The following is a 24817-nucleotide window of genomic DNA, read 5'->3' on the forward strand; positions in this document are numbered from 1 at the left end:
GAGAGGTGTACTACATACTTGAGTTTCTCCTCACAACAACCCTGTGAAGTAGGTTAGGTTGAGAGAGAAGTGACTGGCCCAGAGTCACCCATCTAGTATCATGGCTGAATGGGGATTTGAACTCGGGACTCCCCGGTCCTAGTCCAGCACTCTAACCACTACACAGCAGAGGCTGGCTATAATTGCTGGGCTGTAATTTTATTCCAAAGCAGATGGGAAATGAGAATTGGTGATTAGATTGCTGCACGAATAAAACAAAATAAGCTAGATAATAAATAAGCTAAATAAGTCTCTAGATGATAAATAAGCTAAATAAGTCGCCTTGTCACTCATCCCTGAATATAATTGCGACTGTAATGTTGGACAGTTTTTAACTGCTAACTACTACAAATATTTATATACTGCTCTTCAACCAAAGTTCTCAAAGCGATTTACATTAAAAAAATAAATACATAAATAAGATGGTCCCCTTTCCCTAAAGGGCTCACAAAAAGAAACATAAGGCAAATTCCAGCAACAGCCACTGGAGGGATGCTGTGCTGGGGTTGGATAGGGCCAGTTGCTCTCCCCTTGCTAAATATAAGAGGATCACCACTTTAAAAAGTGTCTCTTTGCTTAGTTAGGAAGGGTTTTAGACTACCTTACTATTATATGTCATGTTTGCAATATCTACAGTGGACATTACAGAGCAGCCTGCAGGAAGATGTGCCTGCATGACGGAGAGATTTCCTAGCTGCACTGAGGTTATACATCCTCAGGAACGTAATAAGGATGAGCAAATTGGACCATTTGCTCTGCTTCCAGAACTGTTCTGTGTCACCCAGAAATATGTTTCTGAGGGTCATGTGGCCCTGGGGGCTGTCAAAGGTAGAAAGATTCAGTGAAAAATCATGTCCCTGTGTGCATGCAGAAGTTTATTTGTTCTGAAGGTTGGCCTAAAAATGAACTTACTTGAATAAATATGCGCTAGCATTCACCATGTAATTCATGAGTATTGCAGCCTTGGTGATATAGTGAATAGCATGCTCCCTTATAATTCCTGGGTCCGAGTGCATGCTGATATAAATTTTATGCCTTCGTTTGAGGGAAATGCATCCAAAGAAGTTATAAAATTTGAATCAACTTAGTAAACTAAAAAAATACAGAATTTCTGATGATGGCATTATGACAGGCTGTGCGTGTCTCTGTGTTGGGGCCACTTCCGACTTAATACACACACCACCACCACACTTTAAACTCCTCCAAAAATAATTTGCCATCAGCACAATATGCTGCATAGTGGCAACAAAATAACTCTTCATGAAGTGTTAGAAGTTATTTAAGAGATCTCAAATTTCTGTCTCAGTTGCCCTCAAATGCTTTTTATGATCAGTTTAAAATTACTGGTATTGCTAATTAATTATACCTCTTTTTTGGTTCATTTGCATGCATTCCCTCGTTCCCTTCAGAGTGTTGTAATCTGTCAGTAACATGATTTGATATAATAAAGCTTCAATCAAGCCGGCATATTTTATTATACAAGCCAAAATGCTATTCTGAGCCCCACACATTTCCTGATCGCCTAAGGTGAAATGCATTATATAACTATAGGTAAAAATCTACAAAATGCCTTACTCTTCACTTTGAAAGCAGCAAATATATGTTATGTAAATGTTTATTGCTAATTTTAAAAGTGCCATAAGTTTTTTTAAAATTGCTTTCAATTATTGTGTGAACAAATAATTACCAGCTGGGCCGGGCACAGAGCACCTGTGTCTCCGCTGGCCTGCTGCTCCCCTCACCCGTGCGCTTTCTGGCTGGCCGGCCAGCCGGAAAGCTGGCCTGCCACCGCCTCCTGCCCTCCTGCCTGCCAATTCCCGGTGACTGAGCCGGCCCGCCACCACCTGCTCCCGTTGGCAGGAACAACCCACTTCTTTGCCCGCCCATGGTTTCTGGCTGGCAGGCCGGACGGACAGCTGGCTCGCCGCCACCTTCTCCTTTCCTGCCCGCCTGCTCCCGGCGGCCAGCCCACCAGCGGCCACATCCCTATTTTCTCCCCTGTCCAATCACTAATTGGCAGCTGCTCACGAACTCTCACAAGAGCTGCCACACATGGAATTAGTGATGGGTATGCCTAGAGAAATAAATATATAGATAATATATATTATCTATACAAATACAAATATATCTTGTACTGAGAATGTAATGGATGAATCAACGGCAACTATTGGCACATTAAGGCAAAAAGAGCTGAATACTTTAAATACTTCCATCTGCAATAATTAAATAAGAATTCTCCGGCTGAGAGTATTTCCTCGTGAAGTACATATGGATTTAGTAAAACTATGATGCAATGGAAATTTCTTTTCAGTGACACTGATCATTCAACAACTAATGATTATATTCTAGTGCTGTCTGGGGGGGAAAAGTCTCATGTCTACAGCTTTGTATCTACGGGGTGGTCTTTAACACCTCTCCTTCAGATTAGCTTACTGATTGTGTAGATCTGGATCGGTATCCGTTGCCCTTTCATAAGGATTGGGTTCTACGCCTGCGCAGAGACGTTGCAGAAGGATTAGCGATCTCCTCACAGCGCCCTTTCTGCCTTGCACGTGGTCTGTGCTTCCGTTGGTATAGGCAGTCTGGGCTCCATTTCTCTTAGTTCCTTTCTGAACGCCAAGACAGTGGCTTCTTGGGGAGCTCCTCGGAGTGAGTTTGGAACGACTGAAAAAAGTTAAGAGAAAAGATCTGTTACTTGATTATTGGAATTCGGACTGCATTTTGACTATTCTATTTGGACTTTGTTTTTGGTGTGAGAACAAACTTCAGACTGGCCTTGATTACTCTTTGTCTAACGGATGTCTGCTATGGACTGTACCCAGTGTAAAGCGACCTTACCATCTACAGACTACTATGATTCTTGCTTAATGTGTCTGGGTGAGCAACATGTCCCTTTGGCTTACAAAATTTGTTGCTCCTTTTCAAAACAGACGTTATTTAAAGAACTGAGACTGTTGCAGATGTTAACTGAGCAGTATTTAAGCACTGAATGGCATGTATGTGAAGGATGGAATTCATATATTTAGGCCAGTTAAATTTCATTGAAGTCAATGAAGCTTTAGAATCCTCACTGTATGCAGTGCTGCAACCATTTTGTACTGTTCATGAGATTTTCTTTGGAGGTAAAATGCTGTTCTATCATAATTGTTAAAATAAGTTACAAGTCAGTAATATAGTTGATAATGGAATTAAGGGGAAGTAAGGTGAAAGGATCAGAAGGGTTAACCTGTTCGAGTTCATAGAAGGTTTGCATTATTATTTTATCCAATAAAATACTTTACCAAAAACTAGGTTGCTCAACTATTTTGACCATCAATGAGTCTTTACTTTTAATCCCTCGAGCACAAATATCACATTTCTTCATCAGTCAGCAGTGATTTTATTAATATAATTACAGTAACAGGCAATAGATCTTCATTTACCCTGATTATAACTCTATTGCCAAAGTTCCTTCATATTATATTGATGCAAAATACTCACCTGCCTGCTAGTGCGTGCATGTTGACAATGCCGGTGGTTCAGAAGCATATTTCTGTAGCGTAATAGATTTCATACTGTCTTATAAATGGTAACCCTTGCTTTCCAGTTATTGGTCATAGTACACACAACTTATACATCTAAATATTCCTAAGTAGCCCCGAAGTTAAGAATAAGCTAGATGACTTCCTCCAGAATGTGTGTTGACTCTCTTATCTTTGAGGTGTCCTAGGCTTATTTGGATTGCAGGCACTTTTCTGAGATGTGCCTGTGCTCTCTGGTTGTGGAATATTCTGGATTGTGCAGCTGATGGGTGCCTAGTCCTGTCTTTTTACAGGATATTTAACCAGATAATTCCCAGCTGTTCCATTCTATAGTCTGATCCATCTGGCCTTCTTCCTCTCCAGTAACAACTGAAAATGTTTCTGTTCTGGTTGTCCATTGGCCTGTCTGGTTCTTGAATATTCTTGTTTCTGGTTCTTTCTGCTTAGCTGATATTACCTGTTGCTTCTGTGCATCGTAATTTGCTGTTTTAATATGTGTTTGTTTTGTTGTTGCTTTTAGCCACCCAGAGCATTTCCCAAGAAACAGAAAGATGAGATACAAATGAATGGCCAACGTTCAGCGTTGAGGACCATCTGGGACTGCTGCACTCAACTTGAAAGGCGGCCTCAACAGTTTAGCACAACAGGGCAGCTGTAGGACAACTTAAAACTGCTTCCCAGCAGATATGCAGCACTGCTTCCAATGGAACTAGTGCTGTGTGACGCCCTGGAAGTGGTTTTAAGCATTCCACAGCTACCTCATCACACTACAACATGAGGGCTGCCTTTCAAGTTGCATAGCAGTCCCGGTGTAACCCTAACACCAGTGTTCCGTGTTTGGAATGCCAGCCAATAAAAATAAGCATAACAAGAAATCTTCTATTTGCAGATTTTAAAAATATTTGGGTATGTATTAGAATATGTATGATTATTCGTTGTGCCAGGGGCGTAGCAAGGTTGGAGTGGGCCCAGAGACAAGATTTTAAAATGCCCCCCGCCACTGAAACTCAGCTCATGAAGTAAAGAAATCTTAAGTGAGGCTGATTAATGGTAACAAAAAGCATACACATAGACATATACATACACCTATGTGCCACAATAGAACATCATCCTAAATTATTTTGTTAAAGGTTTTGTAAATTGTGAACGATGCAAGTCATTTAATGGTACTAGAGAGAGACATGCTGTTCTGGTAGCTCCAGGTCTTCACACTCGCATCAATTCCGAAGGATGAATACAACCGAAGGAAGCCCGGGTGGGTGCATGGCTGGGGGAGTCAGTCATGTGACTTGCCTCTGGGGGCCCCAGACAACTGTCTCCCCTTGCCCTATTATAGTTATGCCCCTGCGTTGTAGCTATGAAAGGTTGCTATGATTGCTGATTTTCACTGCTTTAGGACTTAGTCTTCAGTCTTACACCCTGTTAGGCTGCTTAACACATGTCTGTATACAGCCCTCCCAAAGTAAGGCTACTTTACAAGTTACATTTTTAGGTGTACCTTCAAGATATTTTAAGCATAGATTTGTGAATCTAAATGTGTGTAGCCTATAGGTACACTCATGAGGCAGCCAGGATCAGTAGCAAACCTGCATAATACTTTCAGTGCTTCATGTGCCAATATATCTGGACACAGGCCACATTAGGTCTAGCACCAGTTTTTGAGTTTTGCAGAATATTTTGAACAGAAGATAGTCCTATGCAAAGTTTGAAATAATTGTTTTTTAAAATGTTAAAATATGGAAAATGGAGATCTGAAAAAGAATTGTTGCTTGTTCCAAATAGTGAAAAGCATAATTTACTGCATTTCCTTTTTATATCTATAAACATCATTAATGTCTGTGCCATTACACATCATTGTAATTTATTCAGTCATATTCTCAACAATTTCTTTCCAACATTTGTGCTAGGATACCTAACCTAATTCCATTGTCTTATATCCAGACTAAATTTATTCATGAGTAATCCCATTAAAATTAATGGGACAAGTTAATATGACTAATAGGAACATAGGAAACTGCCATATACTGAGTCAGACCATTGGTCTATCTAGCTCAGTATTGTCTTCATGGACTGGCAGCGGTTTCTCCAAGGTTGCAGGCAGGAGTCTCTCTCAGCCCTATCTTGGAGAAGCCAGGGAGGGAACTTGAAACCTTCTGCTCTTCCCAGAGCAGCTTCATCCCCCGAGGGGAATATCTTGCAGTGCTCACACATCAAGTCTCCCATTCATATGCAACCAGGGCAGACCCTGCTTAGCTATGGGGACGAGTCATGCTTGCTACCACAAGACCAGCTCTCCTCTCCAATTTGTCTTGTGAATTTCTTTGGGGCTAGTCTTGTAGATGTCAGCTACATTGGGGCTAGTGTAGATGTCAGCCATTGATTTTATTCCTGTTCAATCCTGTGAATGTTAGTTCTACCTGATAATGTCATTATTTTAGTTGTATAAGATCACAGGAATAACATTATTGTTCATAGGAATAGTTCACCCAGCAGTCAAAGCAGGTACAACCACATTCCCAAGCATGCACATTTTTGTTGTATTCTTCCTTCATTAAACGTTGAAGGGCAGACAGAAAAGAAGAAAAATGGCTCAGTAGATACCCAGACCTTTGAACTGCCCTGCAACTCCTCACTTCCTCCTTCAGCTTTTATGTAGATTGTTTGAAGGCAAGAAGAACAGGGAGCTAAATATATTACTTATTATCATTGCAGCTCATTGTAGCATTTGTTTCCAGGTGTCCAAAGCGCTTCCTGTGTATTACCTTATTATCATTCTTAAAATAATTCTGTCAGGTGAGAAATAGTATCCCCATATTGTAAGCAGAGGGTGGAGCAGGAGTGGCTTGCCCAAGGCCTCCTCGTGAGTTCATGGCAGAGGTGAGATACAAACTTTCTGATACTTCGGTAGGGCGTAGGGGGTTAGCCAACAGGCTTCACCATGACATGCTTATTCTTTATTCATGACTTATTCCATTCTACCTTAGCAGAATTAGGATGTGTGATACTTGTGCCTGTGCCATCTGAAAATACGAGTGTGTGTGTGTGTGTGTGTGTGTGTGTGTGTGTGTGTGTGTAATATATATATATATATATATATATATCTTGGTTTGTGAAAGTGAAAAAGATACCTACCACAATAAATAAATGACTAAAGACTTCCTCACTTTTGTTCTTGCCGTCCTTAGCTCTTTAAAACTAGGTATCCTTATATTTTTCTCACAAAATCTCTCACCAGGTTTGTGGGGCTCTGGATTCTGAATTAATGGAACTTTTAACAAGAGTGGTACTGATTAATGTCGGAATCAGTGACCCTTCTTTGTGTGCTTCTGAAAGGCAAGAAACATGCAAGAAAAACAAAGAGGACTACCAAAAAAAATTTCTTCTAGGGAAGTTTGTTCATTTAAAATAATTGGTCTGTGGTTTCAGATTCTGCTTTATTTCCTAACTGTGGTCTGACGTAAACCACAATTCCCATGTTTGCACATAATGCAGAAATGTGGTTTACTTCAAAGTATAAGTAAAAGCTTTTCCTGTCCTCTTGTGCATGAAAGGGGAAGATGAATGCATAGCTCACACAGGCTTATAGTGAAGAACCATGGTTTGAACCAAGCCTATGTGGTGTATACAGGTGAAACTCGGAAAATTAGAATATCGTGCAAAAGTCCATTAATTTCAGTAATGCAAATTAAAAGGTGAAACTGATATATGAGACAGACGCATTACATGCAAAGCGAGATAAGTCAAGCCTTAATTTGTTATAATTGTGATGATCATGGCGTACAGCTCATGAAAACCCCATATCCACAATCTCAGAAAATTAGAATATTACATGGAACCAAGAAGACAAGGATTGAAGAATAGAACAATATCGGACCTTCAAAAAGTATACAGTGTACTGTGCTTGATTGGCCAGCAAACTCGCCTGACCTGACCCCATAGAGAATCTATGGGGTATTGCCAAGAGAAGGATGAGAGACATGAGACCAAACAATGCAGAATTGCTGAAGGCCGCTAATGAAGCATCCTGGTCTTCCATAATACCTCATCAGTGCCACAGGCTGATAGCATCCATGCCACGCCGCATTGAGGCAGTAATTGCTGCAAAAGGGGCCCAAACCAAGTACTGAATACATATGCATGCTTATACTTTTCAGAGGTCCGATATTGTTCTATTCTACAATCCTTGTCTTCTTGGTTCCATGTAATATTCTAATTTTCTGAGATTGTGGATATGGGGTTTTCATGAGCTGTACGCCATGATCATCACAATTATAACAAATTAAGGCTTGACTTATCTCGCTTTGCATGTAATGCGTCTGTCTCATATATCAGTTTCACCTTTTAATTTGCATTACTGAAATTAATGGACTTTTGCACGATATTCTAATTTTCCAAGTTTCACCTGTAGTACTGATAGTTGGTTCTATGGGATATTCATCCATTTTTACTGTCTTGCAAGCAAGCTACAGTATTAGGAGGTGGAGAAATTTCACATGGGTATTGCCATGTTGGTTGTCTGTTTTCACAACACAGAGCATAACATTCTTTTTAGACTACATTGAAGCTCATCTAATTTTAATGGTAAAACCTTAACTGAAAACACATATGTACATTCTTTCACAGAGCAATTAAAATTGTCCTTTATCTAATGCTTCTCCACAATTAAAGCCACGTATCAGATTAAAAGAGACAAACAATTTAATAGGAACAAAAGTGCAAATGAGGAAAAAGCTAGGACAATTAGATGAGCTCAGAATTTGGATGCTAATTAATTACTCTTGTTTTTCTATTCTATTTTCCTATTCCCCAGCTATTCATTTAGGCAGTAGTACCAAAGACCAAAACATTATTTATAAAATATAAAAATTCCTTACTTGCTTCTAAGCCCTATTTCCACAAACTTTGTGTGTGTGTTAATTATTCTAGTAAATCCTGTACCAATTTACAGTCATCCCTCTCCAACTGTGGTTTTCCCGATCACGGTTTTGAGTATCCAAAACGGGGAAATCTCACGAACTGACAGAAATCTCACGAACAGAAACCTAAGTATCCACAGTTTGGTGAGATTTTTTTGTGATGGGGTTTCCCCACACACACAATTTTGGGGCATTCCAGGGTAATTTTCAGGGGTTCTGCCTCACTCCTCTTACTGACTTTTGTTGATTTCAAGTGATTCTGGGTACTTTTTTTGGCTACGTGTGTGTGTGTGTGGTGCACGCATTCCCTGCCCCCAGTCTTTTTTAGGGATGTGCAAAATGTTTCGGGTACAGAACGTTCTGTACCCAAAACAGCCCGTTTCAGGTGTTTTGGTGCCGAAATGAAACACCCAGTCGTCATTCCGAAATGTTTTGGAGCCAAAACAAATCGCCCTGTTTTGACTCCGAAGATTTTGTAGTTTCAGCTCTCCATTTTGTGCCCGATAAAGTGCTTCTTCTTCCTCCTTGATTTTGAGTTCTGACGTGTGCTTGAATTTCCCGCCTTTCAGCCTCCCATTGACTTCAATGCAAAGTTTCTCCATTGAGTTCTGTGACATGTGCTTGAATTTCCCGCCTTTCAACCTTCCATTGACTTCAATGCAAAGTTCCGATCTGCAAAGGAATGCCCATATTTGGATCTGCAGGAGCCAACCCCCATTAGCCAAGGGGAGGTGGAGGAAGGGGCAAGTATGTGGGGGATTTTCGGAGGGGTTTGCACAGGAGGGTATTAAAGGGCCAGCAGTAGCCATTTCTTCCTTTCTGCTGCCTTGTGTGGGAAGAGAGCTCTTTTGCCTGATTGCTCAGCCTTGCCATGCATCCACCGTTGCCTCCAACCATTCAGCGTTGCCACCATTGCTGCCTTTTTTTCTCCTGCATTTTTTAAAAAGTAAGAATATTCAATCTTTTTTCCCCTGCTGCGAGCCTGCTACCCGAGCCATCCCTGGACCTTGGCTGGATTCTCTCTCTCTCTCTCTCTCTCTCTCTCTCTCAGAAGAGAATTGGGAGAAAAAAAGACCTTTTTGGTCTTTTCCCCACCATTGTTCTGCCCTGCTGAGAGAAAAATCATCATTGCTGCCTGCCACCACCACCAGCCCCAGATTTCCCAGATTTTTGAGGCTTTTGTGGTTGCCCCATCTGAAGACTGAAGAAGAAGGAGAGGGAGACCAGTCCAACAGTAGCAGCCCAATGTTTTGGAGAAGAGAAGACTTAGATGCAGTGAGTTTATTTAAACACACATGCGCGCAACACCATACACACTGGGCCTAGGCTCTGTCTTTTTGTGTTTTGTTTTGTTTTTTAGAAAAACCAATCCATCCCCCCATTTTATAGAGCAGCAGTAGTATATTAAATTGATTCTCTCAGCCTGCCCCAGACAGGCACATGCTGCTCTATCAAGAAGATATTTTGTATCTTGTCTGGCCTGCCCTATACATTGTATCTCTGCTATTTGTTATAGGGAGGGACATTGAATCCCTGCTGTTCGTATCCATCCATCTCCTGCTAGCAACTATTATAATTGACTTTTCCCCTCCTATTTTCTTTCATTGACTATTTTGAATTGATGCGAAATGAAAATGATGAATGACAATGTGATAATATTAATAAGATAGATATGATGCTGCTGATGTGGTGATATGATGATGATTATGAGTTGCTGTTGTTAATGCATTTCTGTTTTGTAATGTGGCTTGCAATGCTTTCCACTTGCCTCCACTTTGTTATCTTAGACTTTGCTTTGCTACCATGGAAGGTGGTTCTTCTCTCTCTGTGTGGACTTCTTTGCAATGAAGAAGATTGGGTCATATTGTGAGTTGTAGCATCATCAGTTTTTTTTATTGAAAGATTGCTTGCATCCGGTTGTGCTGGTGCCACAGGCTCTGATCCGTTGCAGAAATGTCAAAGAAATGCGCCAAACAATTGTGTACCACCATTGTTGTTGTCACTCTTTCAACTTGCGGAGGTGGGAGGGGGGCCAAGTTCCATTGGCAGAATGTTGTTTGGCAGCATCCTCCTTACTTTACTTGCTTTGGAAACCTGGTCCTCCTCTTTGCAAAGCTCTGCTGCTGTTGTTGATGTGTGCTGTTAATACAGATTTGGGGCAGGAAGGGGGCTAGGGCAGAAGAGTGGGGGCGGTGGTAGTGCCCCACTGGGTGCCTGCCACCACTCAGATTTCAAAAGTATTGGGCAAAGGGCTGATTTTTGGTGATTTGTTGAAGTTTATGCAGATTCAGGGCAGAAGGAAGGCATGTAGGGTGGGATGGTAGTGCCCCAATGGGTGCCTACCTGCCACCACCCATATCCCAAAGGGATAGGGCAAAGGGCTGGTTTTCGGTGATTTGTTGAAGTTTATGCATCTTTAAGGGTTTTTTTCCATAGGGAATGATGGAGGTTTCAGCAGCCCCATAACTGCACTTGGGGGTCACTGCGGTGGCCCAGAGCGAGTGGTGGTGTAGTGCACAGAGGGTTCCAACCACCCCCATGGGTTGCTAACCCATGGGGTACAGGGTTTTGTTGTTTCTGTGGTGTTCTGAGTGTAGATTCTCTGGCAGCATATGAGATTTTCAATGACAAACCATGAATCTACTCTCATTTGCTACCAGAGAATCTACACTTACCTAAGAGAGTGCCTTCTTCTGTATGATCCCCACTGCACGTTAAGGTCATCTGAGGAGGTCTGTCTCCAGTTACCACTGGTATGTCTTCTCTGTAGCCTCTCCTGGACTGTAGAATGTACTCCCTATAGAAATCCGTAATTTGAACTCTTTATTGGCTTTTAGGAGAGCCTTTAAAACATTTCTGTTTGGCCTGGCCTTCCAGGGTTTTTAAATTGTTGTAAAGGGTTTTAATGTACCTTTCCCCCCAGGATTTTAAAACTGTTTTTATTGTTTAACTGTTGTTTTACCTTAGTTTAAAATCTCTGTTTTAATTGTCGATTGATTTTAACTGTTTTTGTTTTATCTGTAAACTGCTCTGAGCCATTTTGGAAGGGAAGTATAGAAATTGAATGAATGAATGAATGAATGAATCTACATCCAGGTGTGAAAGAAAAAGGAAAACTTTGAGCATTCTTGTTTGCAACATTTGAATCCAAGAGAGAGCTGCTTGGGAATTTGGGTAAGAAAATGGTGGACAGGAGGGATGGTTAAGCACACAAGCCCCTCTCCCTCTACTCCATTCAAATGGACTCTTTAGGGGGTAAACATCCTAAAAAGACACATTTTTAAGATTGGGTTCTATATATTGGCAGGTCTAAGTACACTTATTTTGAAGTGAGTTCCACTGGTCAGTAGGGTTTTCTTTCAAGTAACCATCTTTAGAACTGGGATATAATATGGAACCACATTTCATAACAAAGAAATGTTAATAATAATAATAAATTTAATAATACAATGCATTAATGTATTGTGTTGGACTAGAATATGATCTTTCTAATTTAAACACTTTTATTACTGAAGATTTCAAATTGCACGGTAGGTTTGCACATTCTACCTGCAGGATCTCACTTTGAGAATCATGTTTCTTCCTTCATAGGAGGTTTATTATTATCACTTTGCCATTCACCAGTATTTCCTCTCAATAATCCCAGATGGATTATCTATAACTCAGAGGAATGTTTGGAATGAATTCAGTAGTTACTACAAATTGCTATTGGTTTCTCAAATTATTCTTCATTTGTAGGAGTTAGGATTAATGGAGGATTTGAAAGACTAATCATAAACTTAGATGAATACAGGTTATTGTATCTTTAGCTTTTTGTCTAGACAGGAGAGGATTTAATAGTATGCAAGATTATTGTTTATGAATTTAGTGTGTCCAGGAAACCAGAGAAGTGTGCTTTTAAACTGAGAATATGGAAATCTGCATTTCCTCCTCAAGTTTTCCCCCACAGAAGGTTCTAATGGATTCTAAACTCTCCTCAAAGACTTTTCCATTCACAAGGGCAGTAATGTAACATTGCTTAGTCTTCACACATATTTTTCGGAATATAGGGCTTGCAAAAGAAAAGGATACTTGCAGTACTCTCCTAGCCATGCCATTTAACTTAAGGATACAATCCAGAGAGAGAGACGACCCATGTTTTAAATTTGCTGAGCAGTGTAGCTCCAATGAACAGTTAAATAATGATTTAAATGAGATATAGTTGCATCTAAAAGGATTCCAAAACTGTGGTACTCCAGAAGTTGCTTAACTATAACTCCCATAATCTGAAGCCACAATATATTCTTTTAATCTATTTTGTTTTATTGTAAACCACCCAGAGAGGTGAGTTTAGGGTGATAAATACATTTTCAATAACTAAATAAATTTTCAGTTTAGAAGTGTTTTGAACTTGATTTGGAAGCAAACTGGAACACTACCAGTTCTATATAAAATGAACCATTCTAGTCAAACTAACCCCTGCTGACTTGGCAAAGAGGCACCTTTTAACGTGGTGATTCCCTTTATTTAGCAGGAGGAGAGTAACTGGCCCTATCCACCCCCAGCACAGTACCTCCAGTGACTGTTGCTGGTGTCTATCTCATGTTTCTTTTTAGATTGTGAGCCCTTTGGGGACAGGGATCCATCTTATTTATTTATTTATTTATTTATTTATTTATTCTCTGTGTAAACTGCCCTGAGCCATTTTTGGAAGGGCGGTATAGAAATTGAATAGATGATGATGATGATGATGATGATGATGATGATGATGATGAACTGGCCAATTTTGCTTAGGAACATAGGAAACTGCCATATACTGAGTCAGACCATTGGTCTATCTAGCTCAGTATTATCTTCACAGACTGGCTGCGGCTTCTCCAAGGTTGCAGGCAGGAATCTCTCTCAGCCCTATCTTGTAGAATCCAGGGAGGGAACTTGAAACCTTCTGCTCTTCCCAGAGCAGCTTCATCCCCTGAGGGGAATATCTTGCGTTGCTCACACATCAAGTCTCCCATTCATATGCAACCAGGGCAGACCCTGCTTAGCTATGGGGACAAGTCATGCTTGCTACCAGAAGACCAGATTTGGCAACTTGGACCCCTCCTCTTCCTCCTCACCACTCTCCTGACCACTGTAAGTACTTACTCCGGCACAGACAGGAGACATGCTGGCTCAGCTTGTATTATTCCCAGATCATCTTCTGCAACTTCACTTTTAAACTGAAATCCAGAAGATATTTCTCTTGCAGTCCTAGGGAAGACACATGTTTTTTTTCTGGGAATTTTAGTCTGTTCTGTGGTTGCAGCAGTAGAAATAGCCCCAGAAAAGACTAGAACGCTTAGAAAATGCTACTTATTTCCCATTACTATAGGGGAAATATTTTTATTGTCATTTTCAAAGTGAAGCCATTGAATCAAAACAACCATTTCTAATGATGCTGAAGCAAATCACGGGCACCCTGAATCGAACTCTGAAGTGCTGAGGCAGCCCCCAAATCAAACCATGGCTGCTTCTCACAACCTTATTAAACAGAGAGTGTGGCCCTCTTGGTTCTGCTGCTCCTTTCAGCAGCTTAAGATAACATTGATCACAGTTTACTTCTGAGCTACCTGGAGTGAATGGGTATTGGAGACACTATTTTACAGTTTCTTTATTGTTCCTAAAAGTCTTAGATTGTGATATAGTATTGCTGTTGTTCCTTCCATGGCCTTAGTACATGGGTTTTGTAACAACCCATCTTTTCCCATTTTTCTTAAATACTTGAATCTTTGTAGCAACCTGTAACGAATGGGGGATTTAAGCCCAGCCTTTGTCTCAGAGCAAGTCCACGTGGGGAGAAGAAAACTGCTGATTCATTCCATCCATATTTGGTCAACAAGGCTGTCCCTCTGGTAATCGCTGCCACCATGTCCTAATTACAGAGTTTTGGGCAAATGCCCAGGGAGACTCCCTTTCTTTTACCAAATGGAAAAAATATATAAAAACCTCACAGGTAGGCCACACATGGAAAAACTTAAGAACATAAGAACAGCCCTGCTGGATCAGGGCCCAAGGCCCATCTAGTCCAGTATCCTGTTTCACACAGTGGGCCCACTAGATGCTGCTGGAAGCCTACAGGCAGGAGTTGAGGGCATGCGCTCTCTCCTGCTGTTACTCCCCTGCAACTGGTACTCAGAGGCATCCTGCCTTTGAGGCTGGAGGTGGCCTATAGCCCTCTGACTAGTAGCCGTTGATAGACCTCTTCTCCATGAAGTTATCAAAACCCCTCTTAAAGCCATCCAGGTTCTTGGCTGTCACCACATCTTGTGGCAGAGAATTCCAAAAGTTGATTATGTGTTGTGTAAAAAAGTACCTCCGTTTACTGGTCCTAAATTTCCTGGCAATCAATTTCATGGGATGACCCCTGGTTCTAGTGTTATGTGAGAGGGAAAAGAATTTCTCTCTCTCCACTTTCTCCACACCATTTTATAGACCTCTATCATGTCTCCCCACAGTCGTCTTTTTTCTAAACTAAAAAGTTGGTTCCAAGACCAGCTGTTCTAGGGCACAGTCATTCAGCGTATCTAGAAATTTGACGTCTTTGTCATTACCTGGCTAAATTTACCCAGTCTATGTGTGGGTCATATAAGTCACCTATTATTACTGCTCTGCCTCTCCTTGAAGCCTCCCTGATTTCTTTCTGCAACTCCCAGTTACTGTCAGTGTTTTGATCCAGAGGGCGATAGCACGTTCCCGGTAGCACATTTCCTTTCAGGCCTTGTATTGTCACCTTCAGGGTTTCTGTGGAGAACTCCAGTCCACCTAGGTTTTCTACTTTGTTAGATTCTATCTCTTCTTTAACATACAGTGCTACTCCACTGTATGGAGTAGCAACAACTTGGTAGTGTGCTGCTGAGCAATCACATTTGAGGCATGTTTGCACCAGAGTAGACCCCTTTCCAGCCCCCCCTTTCCTGAGTTTAAAATCCACTCAAAGAGGCTGGTTAAAATTGTAAAGGACCAAAAAGAAAAATAACCTTTATTCAAAATACTACAGACTGTTTCAGTCTGAGGCTCGCTCTCTCCCTCTCAGCTTCAGTTACAGATAAAAAGAAACACTCAGTACTTTCAAGAATAATTCAAAAAGAGCACTCTACTTGATAGTTGGAGTGGTACACTTTAAAATCTCGGTTACCCAGTTGCAAAGATAATTCAAAAAGCACCCCCAGTTGTAAGGAACCTTTAAAAGGACCTTTTAAGGTTACAGAGACTTTTGCAGTGCTCTGGATGGATAAAAAGGCCACAGGTACAACATTCTTACATTATAGATAAAACACAATAGACCAGTCGTAAGGATCTGCAAAACACTGAAATAAAGAAATCTGATGCCAGCTACCTAACACATGGTTCTCTGGCTAAACCCCTGCTAACTTGGCAAAGACACACCTTTTAATGTGATGATTTTATTTAGCGGGGGAGAATAACTTGCCCTATCCACCCCCCAGCACAGTACCTCCAGTGACTGTTGCTGGTGTCTATTGTATGTTTCTTTTTAGATTGTGAGCCCTTTGGGGACAGGGATCCATCTTATTTGTATCTTATTTCTCTGTGTAAACTACTTTGAGCCATTTCTGGAAGGGCAGTATAGAAGCCAAATAAATAAATAAAAACGCTTCTCCGAAGCCAAGCCTTGGCTTCTTCTCTGAACTCACCAAAACCATGGTAGAGACTTCAGGCCCCTGCAGAGTTCCTGGTTGCTGCCATGGCTTGGCCAGCCAAACTGTTGCTTCGCCTGCTTGGCTCCAACTGCCCGAGAACAAAGAACCTCTTTACTTCTTGCTGCCAGGCCCTCTAAGTCCCAGTCACTGTGAGCTGAGTGGCTGATTGTTAACAAACCAGAAAGTCAAACATCTGTGGTTTATAAAAACCAGTTTTCCATATTCAAACTTGGGGGGAAACTGGTTTGTTAGAAACTGTCACTGAAAGCTTTAATTTTCCTTCCCCCATGTGAAGTGGGCAGGGAGAAGATCAACATGGCTCATAAATATGACAAACTATAGTTTATCATTTTGTCTGAGCCAGGCCACTGTGGTTAGTGTCTTGTCCTAGCAGTTTAAGATATGCTTAAACTTATGGGAAAGTTCCCACAGATTTTAAAGGGACTTTGAAGCAGGTGATGCCACATTTGGATAGTAAAGAAAGCAAACTCCATGTATCTTAAACTTATCTCTTCATGTATCTCAAACTTCATGTACCTAAATCTCTCTTAAACTAGGTAGAGTCTAATAAACCCAAGATCTCACGGTTGGGTTGGTGGCAGTGTGGTTGACGCTACTCAACCACAGTTGAATAGTTAACTGTTAACCACAGTTAACTGTGCTAACCACAGTTAGCAGTTCCTCTGCGAACTGAGCAAAGAGGCACCGTTTTAAAGTGGTGATTCTCTTTATTGAGCAGGGGGAGAGCAACTGGCCCTATCCACCCCCAGCACAGTACCTCCAGTGACTGTTGCTGGTGTCTATCATGTTTCTTTTTAGATTGTGACCCCTTTGGGGGATAAGGATCTACAGTATCTTTATTAATTTATTTTTCTCTATGTAAACTGCTTTGGGAACTTCTGTTGAAAAGCAATATTTAAATAATCTTCGTAGTAGTAGTAGTATTGCGCAGTATCTATGTGACATTATACTACTTCATTGAGGCCGCCCAGAATAATTATGAAATGTACTACCTCTTTTTTATTAAGACAGCCGCCTCTTTGAAGCAACTAACATTTGCAAATCCTTTGGTTTAGTTACACACAGTTGGTAAAATAGTTGCCCAAATTTATATTTAAATTTTGAGAATATTTACTAGGTGAACTCACAATTTCATTTGGCATGAAAGCTAAAGTCAGTAGCTAAATCCAGAAGCATATAACAGAGTGTGGGCAAATATCACCCATCTTTCTGTCCCAGTCCTCATGGCATGACCACCAAGTACAGTAATAACAATTTTTGAAACAATCAACTTGTTTTCAGTCTGTGGTCAGAATCATATTTTCTGATTTTCTTCATTTTTTTGTTCTGGGCAGCAGTATCAAGGCGCAGTGTGTGTGCATCCTTCCTAATTCAACCTGAGCAGGATCTAACATTAACTGAGCAGACATCCAAAAATGTCCAGAACAACATAATGTCCAGAATTTATGTTGAATCCTTCTATTAGCCGTGTTCCATCTAAGATTTACTGGCCGGCATGAGGATTAAGGAAGCACAGCTAGTCTATGCTTCAGACTAGTGCAGCTCTGCTCTGTTCCCCACTCTGTTCAGGTGGGAGAAGGGCTAACTTTGACTGATCTCCCCTGCTCTCAGAAGTAGGTCCCTGAGGATCTCACAGCCATAAGGTCCAATATCCCAGGAGAGATGGGTGAAACCTTCTCCCACATGCATGTGCTGTGCTAGTATCTAGCATCAGTGCCTGCACAGAATAGGGATGTGCAAACCAGTTCAACGTCAAATTGATTCAAAGATTCGGTGTTGAGCCGAACCACCCCCAGTTCAGCTCAACCCTGGAACAAGCATATCCTCCCCGGCCATTCAGGGGCTTCTCAGGCCATTTTGAGTTTTTTAAAAATAGTACTTATCACCTCTGGGGAATCTCTGAGGCCGCAGTGGGGTCCACTGAGACTCTCAGCCTTCCTTATGCAAAGAACTGCCCAGTTCAGGAATTCTTTGGCCTGTTCTGGCCCTTTCCTCCATTGCAGCAATCATGTTGGAGGCCGCTGTGCATGCCCAGTGGGCCCCCTGCATGGCTGGGTCATGACCCAGGCCGCGCAGAGGCCCCTTGTGCATGCACAGCGGCCTCCAAATGGCTGCCACAAGGGGGAAAGGCCTGGAACAGGCCGAAGAACGCCTGAACCGGGCAGTTTTTGGAAGGCCAATGGGGGGAGGGGGAACCTCCACTGACCACCCCCCCGGCAGCCTCAGAGATGTCCCCCGAAGGTGATGAGTACTAAAAAAAGTTTTGAAACTCAAAATGGCTTGTGAAACCAAACTAGCCCGGTTTGTGTCCAATTCGAACTCGAGCCAGGCCATGTGCACACCCCTCGCACAGAATCAGCACTTCTTTAGTTTGCTAGTTGGCCACTGTAAGGTGACAGGAAAAAGCTGTTTGGTGTTGAGAGAATTATGAAACTGCCTTCCAGAATAAGAATGCATCATATTTGCACAGACAGTTTTTATCTACTAAACTTCCAACACTTGGAAGTGTTGGAATCCATCTTATTTTGAAGTTTTAATATTAATTAATATATTACTCAAATATATTTTTAAAAATGTGAACGACATTTGCTTTCTAATACAACTGAGAATTTATTTGGATGAGCATTTGACATCTTTAAAAGGGGTTCAGGGTTGTAAAATATTTGTCCCCATCACACATGCTAACATACATATATGAATATATATGTACAAGCACTGATAACACATAATCTGAAAACAAATATGAGGCTATTATCTAGAAGTGTGCACATGGAACCAATAAGTATTGAAATACACAGCTATCTATGTATGGTCTGCAGAATAGGCACCACCCGCACACAGAGTGAGAAAATGCTTAGATCAGATGTAATACATTCACATCTGAATCCACCTTGAGTTGCATGGTTGTTGTTTTTCCCCTAATTTAAAAACAGAGGAATCTTCTTGTGGAGTCAAACTTTTGTAATATGAATTTATGGTTTGCATGTTTGGCAAGGTTCCAGCCTGCTTTCTTTTCTAAATTATATCCACATGGTGTGGTAAATGTTTTTTGTTCTTTGGTATATGAATGCAGTAAATAATCCATTTAAACAATAATAAAAACTATTACTGGCCAAGAAGATACTTTCGGGAAGAAGAAGAAAAACTGGATTAATTAAACTAGCAATTCAGCAACAGAATGGCCTGTTCTTTAAAATAGAACTATGGAGGAGATAACCACAGAACTTAAAGTAATGCATAGGAAAAAGCAGCCCTCCCTCAACCCCATCTTTTCTGTTATAGCTTTGCTGATGAGTAAAACAATTTGCCTTACATGATCCATAGCATCGCACGATGCCAAAACTGCAGAAGCCATGGTGGGTGGTCAAAAATGTTAGGTAATTGGTGTGGGATGAGAACAAGATCTCTGTTGCCTATTTTGTTTTCCTATCCTGCTATGTATTATGGTTTTACAATATGGGCTGTATAAGTCTTTCAAGTACCTAAGTCTGTGAAATTCCCTGTGTTTCAATATTTCATTCCCTTTTAACTAGTAATGATAATTTCAAAAGTTAGTGTTGTGCCACTCAATATGAAGAATACTTGGGATGCGGGAAATGGTTGGGTTAGACATGATTGTTCATGGCAGCGTGAACAAATCAGTTTGCACTGAGTATTGCATGAAGCAGAAGCTTCAGGAAAGGCTGTTTGCCATCAAAATACTATTGGGACAAAGTATTCCCTTTATAGGTTCAGCTGTAAATTGTAAATGCCGTTCAGATTTTTCTTGTTTATGTTTTTTGTTTCGATTTAATAAGTTCGAATTAAAAACAGCCACTGAGAAAAAGGATCTGCACACATGTAATTATTAGGAATTCCATGAAAATATTTGGTGATAGTTTAATCTGGCAAAGAAGATAAAGGTTTGAATTTCAACACCCTCAGGGTGTCAGCATCCTCAAGGTGTCCTCTTGCACTGGCTATCATCTGTCATAAATGCACACAGCAAGCTGAGATTGGAAAGAATCTCCAGCTAAGTTCTCAGTCTTCTCCCAATTGCAGTTATGGCAGGAGCAACTTCTCAACCATAACTTGAAGCATCCTGGTAGTATTATATTTGCTCTTGGATTCAATCCTATAATACAATGCGCTGATAATTCAAGCTTTTTTTATAGAGGTCTGGAGCTTAGTATAATAGGATCACAGAATTTGGGGGAGCCTTATAGGCCATCAGGTCCAACCCACTATTTCTCGATGCAGAAATAATACACATGGCCCTCGTTATCCACGGTCCCAGCACCTGTGGTTTCATGTATCCATGGTCAGGCAATGGAGACCTGACTTCATTATCCGTGGTTTAAAAAATAGGCAAAATTTACATATCTGTAGTTCCAGAAATGGCTTCTAATGTAATTTCTGGCCACCATTTGAGAGGATGAATTTCAAAATTTGAATGGAAGAGTAGAGAGAATGCTCATCAAATTTCTAAATGACAAAAATATGGATAGCTAGCAGCTTAGACAGAATCAAAATTCAATCCAATCTGGGCAGGCTTGAATATTAGGTCAAAACCAATACTGATTCTGTTTGTACTCTATCACTGAGCTATGGATTCTGTCCACATACTGTTGTTTATCTTCCTAAGAACATTTCAGATACAAACATGCTATGAATGTACCTTTCTAGAAACAAATGGCACTGATTTGGGAATTTTTCTTTTCTTTTCAGGACAATCTGAAGCTTAAAGAAACCATGGATTCTGCTGCTGCACTTATCACAGCATTGATAAGGGACAGAAATCCTGCATTTGTTGGCCAGCTTCTGGTAGCGTGAAAAGGAGATGCTCAGATCTCTGCAGATATTTCAAGCCTGCTACTAATTAATGAAAACTCAGATTCCCACCCCCCCATAGTTCCAGTTTAAATCTAGTATTGGTGTATTTAGGCCGAGATTAGTTATTGCAGAAAGTGCTATAAGGTGCATAAGCCTATGTTATACATTGTCTCAAACCTAAGTTAAAATTATGTTATACATTTTGACAGAGAGAAGAGCTGAGAAATATAAGAAGATGATTTTATTCTAAAGGGTCAGAAGTAAAAAGGTAGTGATTTCAGAACAATATAGGCACGATTGTGCCAAAGTTAAGCATTTGTATGGCCCCTTTATTCCAACAAGGGATATGTATATAAGCATGTCCTTTCACTATCTGATTAAGCTAAATGGCTGACAGCCAGAGCAATTTCTTGGCAGCACAAAAAGATGTTGCACCAGCACAAGGAAGAGCTTTCCTAGTTGTTGGGGCTGCTTATCAGGCGTGCAGCAGGGCAGGTGAATTTTGATCATTTGCACTGGCTCCAGGAGTGCCCTGTATTACCCAAAGATGTGTCCCTGGGGGTTATGCAGGCCTTAGGGACATATTTTCAGGTGACCCAGGGTACTCATGGAGGCAGAGCGAATGGCCAAAATGAGCTTGACCCTGCTGCACACCCAAGGCTGTGCAACTCCAGCGCAGCTAGGAAAGCACTCCCTTGTGCCAGTGTGTGTTCCTTTTTGTGCTATCAGTAGGCTACTAGGAATGTCAGCCAAAGTGACCTGGAAAACTTTATTTAAAATATAAACATAAATAAAACATAAACATACAAAAGCTATTTTAACTTACAAATCAATAGACTATAACAATACTGTATGTTCCAAGGGGACCTGAAGTTAACCATCCATATATGAACCTTATTTATATAACCATCATACCATCCATGTATGCACATTATTTACATAATGTGGTTGATGGAAAAGAGAACGTAATTACATACAACTGTCTGGTGTGTGAGTGAGACAGAGAGAGAGAATAAAATTTATTTAGTCCTTTTTTCCTCTCTTTTCAGACTTTTAATACCGGATAACATTTTTTAGAGCTGATAGTATCTCAAAAATATTATGATGTGCTTCAGATGTCTTAGAAATAACCTTTTAAAATGAATTGCCACTAACACAATTAGTATCATGTTTGATTACGTTCACTTTGGCTGTTTATACTCATAATGATCAGTGCCCTTTTTTCTGTTTCTATACTTTTAAAATATTAAAATAGAAAAAGCATTAAAACCACAATTTCATTTGTTAAGCTTAGTAGATTAATTTTTTTGACTCCTCAGATTCATCTCTGTAGTGCTTGTGTATGCTAGCATATACTTCCTTTTTGGGTTTCTGAACCCTACATATAGAGCTAACTGTGGGCTTCTCCTTTAACTTCAGAAGCTCTGTGCATGTATACATTTTTGTGCATGGCGCTGTCCCTTCTGTCGAAGTGAACGAGGAAGCTGCCACTGGTTCAGGGTACACATTGGAACCCCTGTGGCTGCAAGCAAACACTTATTTCAAGAGATAGTGCAATCATGCCATCACTTAACCCATGCCTTACTCCAGAATCCACACTTTATGCAGCAGAAACTATTGTGGTGGCTACACCAGTGTTTCCTACAGCTAACTTATGAAGTGTTGGTGATGTACTTGCAACTTTAAATGCACCATGGAATGTGCTAGGAAGCCTTTGGCCTGCTTTTAAAGAGGCTGATATGTTTGCACTTTATATTCATTATGGGAAATGCTGGCGTACCCACAGCATTTGTTTCAGCCACATAAAGCATGGAGCTGCCCTAAATAGCCAAGAGTAGGGTTCCCAAGATGTTAGTTACCTCTTACTCTATTTGAGGGGATCCCTTAGCATTGTATGAATGAGCAAACCTCACTGCAATATGTTTTCATAAAAAGTACACATAAATGTGTAAGCCAAACACAAAGACAAACTAAAACAAACATGACTAATATCTCATAGTTCTTCTATTTGCTTAAATGGGTATTCATGCACAACCTATTTGAGCTTGACCGATGTATTAGTCATATAACACATTCTTTTGAACATCTGGAAGGAAATAACAAATGCTCATATTCTCATACTTTGAGTGCAGGCTTCCTTAATAAGTTAGGACTAATTAATTATCACATAGCTGACTGAATAATCATACTGCCCAGAGACACATGTTTTGGGCGGTATAGAAATGAAATAAATAAATGAATATTTTTGTGCAGTGCCCAATGTGCAAGTCAGCATTGCTGATGATTTTTTTAATCTTGATTCAGGAGTCTTGTGAAGAGAATGAGTGTTTGGAAAGAGCCATATAAAGAAATTGAAATTTTAAAGGATTGTCATATCCGTGTTGATTTTCTTGTCCTTTTGGTCTTTCGATAACTGCTTTACAAAGGCTGGTTTGCAGATTATTTTTTTCATTATTTATGTGTACAATTGTCATATTCCAAGTTCTATGACAGCTACATAGAAGTAACTAAGTGCTGAGTCTAGCGTCCCTACACCAGGGGTGTCGAACTGCCAGCCCACGAATCTCTGAAGCCCATTCCACTACAAGCCACTGCCACCATGCTTCCCTTCCCACCACTTGCCACTGCCATGCTTCTCCTCCCAGCTGCAGTGCTCCTGACTCCCCACCCCTGCAGCGCTTCTCCTCCCCACCATGGCATTTCTTCCCCTACCTGCACTCTTCTTCTGATCCCCTACCCTGATGGCGCTCCTCCCTGCTGCAGCTTCCTCCAAGCCCCCACCGCTCTTCTTGCCTTTGCTCCTGCCATGCTCCGAATCAGCAGCAGTCTTCCAAGGCCTCAGTCACTGCTGCTCAGGAGCAGAAACCGAGGCTCACTTACTCCCTCCCTAGTGCTGGTTGAGGCAGGCCCTGGGCGATGGGGACAGGGTTTTAGACAGAAAGAGGTCCTTCCCTGCTCTACCTGGATATGCTAGAGATTGAGCCTGGGTCTGCATGCAAAGCAGGTCCACTGAGCTAGGCCCCACCGCTGAGTTGCACCAATCAAGTATCACTCAAAGCCTATGGCATAATTCTTATAAAATCTGATCATTCAGCACTTAGTATTAAAGACTGCCTGGGCCTTCTGTGGCAACATAATGAAATCAGGGCAGAAAAGTAACCAAACAGTAGCATGTTCCTTTAACCATCGTACTTTAGATCACTTTAGCCCTTGTTCTAATGTATCTTCAACAACGGTTGTACCCCCACCCCGTACCCCCTTTAAAAAATGATTCTTATGTTGGGTAAGGGAAAGTTCAGGGATGTGCTAGAATCAATCATAATTAAACTACTAACTTGTCTTTTTCTTGGGGACTAATATAATATAAAGCCCTCACCTATGATGGAGAAACAGGAACACAGAAGATATACAAACTTGAAAGCAGGTATCCATCTGCACAACTATTGCAAGTGCATTTTTAAAAGGACTCTAGATGGGTGTTGGAAATCATGCTAGAAATCCTGAAAGAATGGCCCTTTTGCTCTAGTGTAGTTTGGTTCAAGTAGACACAGGATGCACTTCACATATGAAATGGCTTAAAAGAGTGCATTGTAAGAAACAAGTGCATTTTAAGCAATAATAATAAATATGCACTAGACAGAAGCAATTGGAGGCATTGCCTGATGTTAGCATGTCATTCAGAATTATTCTGTTTGCTTATCTGTACTCCTAAGACTAACTCACCTGAAGGTTTGGAATTACTTTTGACAGTGGAATTACTTAGTGCTAATCCCATTGACTTCTCCTTTAAAAAAAAAAGTTTTAGATAGTCACCCTGATTTGAAATACGTGG

At 40.8% G+C, this 24817-nt stretch overlaps 1 protein-coding gene across 7 annotated transcripts in view; it reads left to right on the forward strand.

Annotated features, from left to right (window-relative positions):
- The window catches only part of CRPPA (CDP-L-ribitol pyrophosphorylase A), a 94354-nt gene extending 71005 nt beyond the window's left edge, over nucleotides 1-23349 (forward strand). For 5 of the 7 annotated variants that reach the window (XM_053262938.1, XM_053262936.1, XM_053262937.1 and 2 more), the window contains one exon: nucleotides 20881-23349. In XM_053262938.1, coding sequence (XP_053118913.1) covers nucleotides 20881-20985 — 105 coding nt within the window. In that variant the 3' untranslated portion in view covers nucleotides 20986-23349. Of the gene's footprint in view, nucleotides 1-1448; nucleotides 1591-20880 lie in introns of all 7 variants that reach the window. The other 2 variants (XR_008310040.1, XR_008310039.1) reach the window with 2 other exon arrangements.
- The last annotated feature ends 1468 nt before the right edge of the window (nucleotides 23350-24817 follow it).

The sequence above is a fragment of the Hemicordylus capensis genome, chromosome 6 (genome assembly GCF_027244095.1).
Source record: "Hemicordylus capensis ecotype Gifberg chromosome 6, rHemCap1.1.pri, whole genome shotgun sequence".
NCBI classification, from domain to species: Eukaryota; Metazoa; Chordata; class Lepidosauria; order Squamata; family Cordylidae; genus Hemicordylus; species Hemicordylus capensis.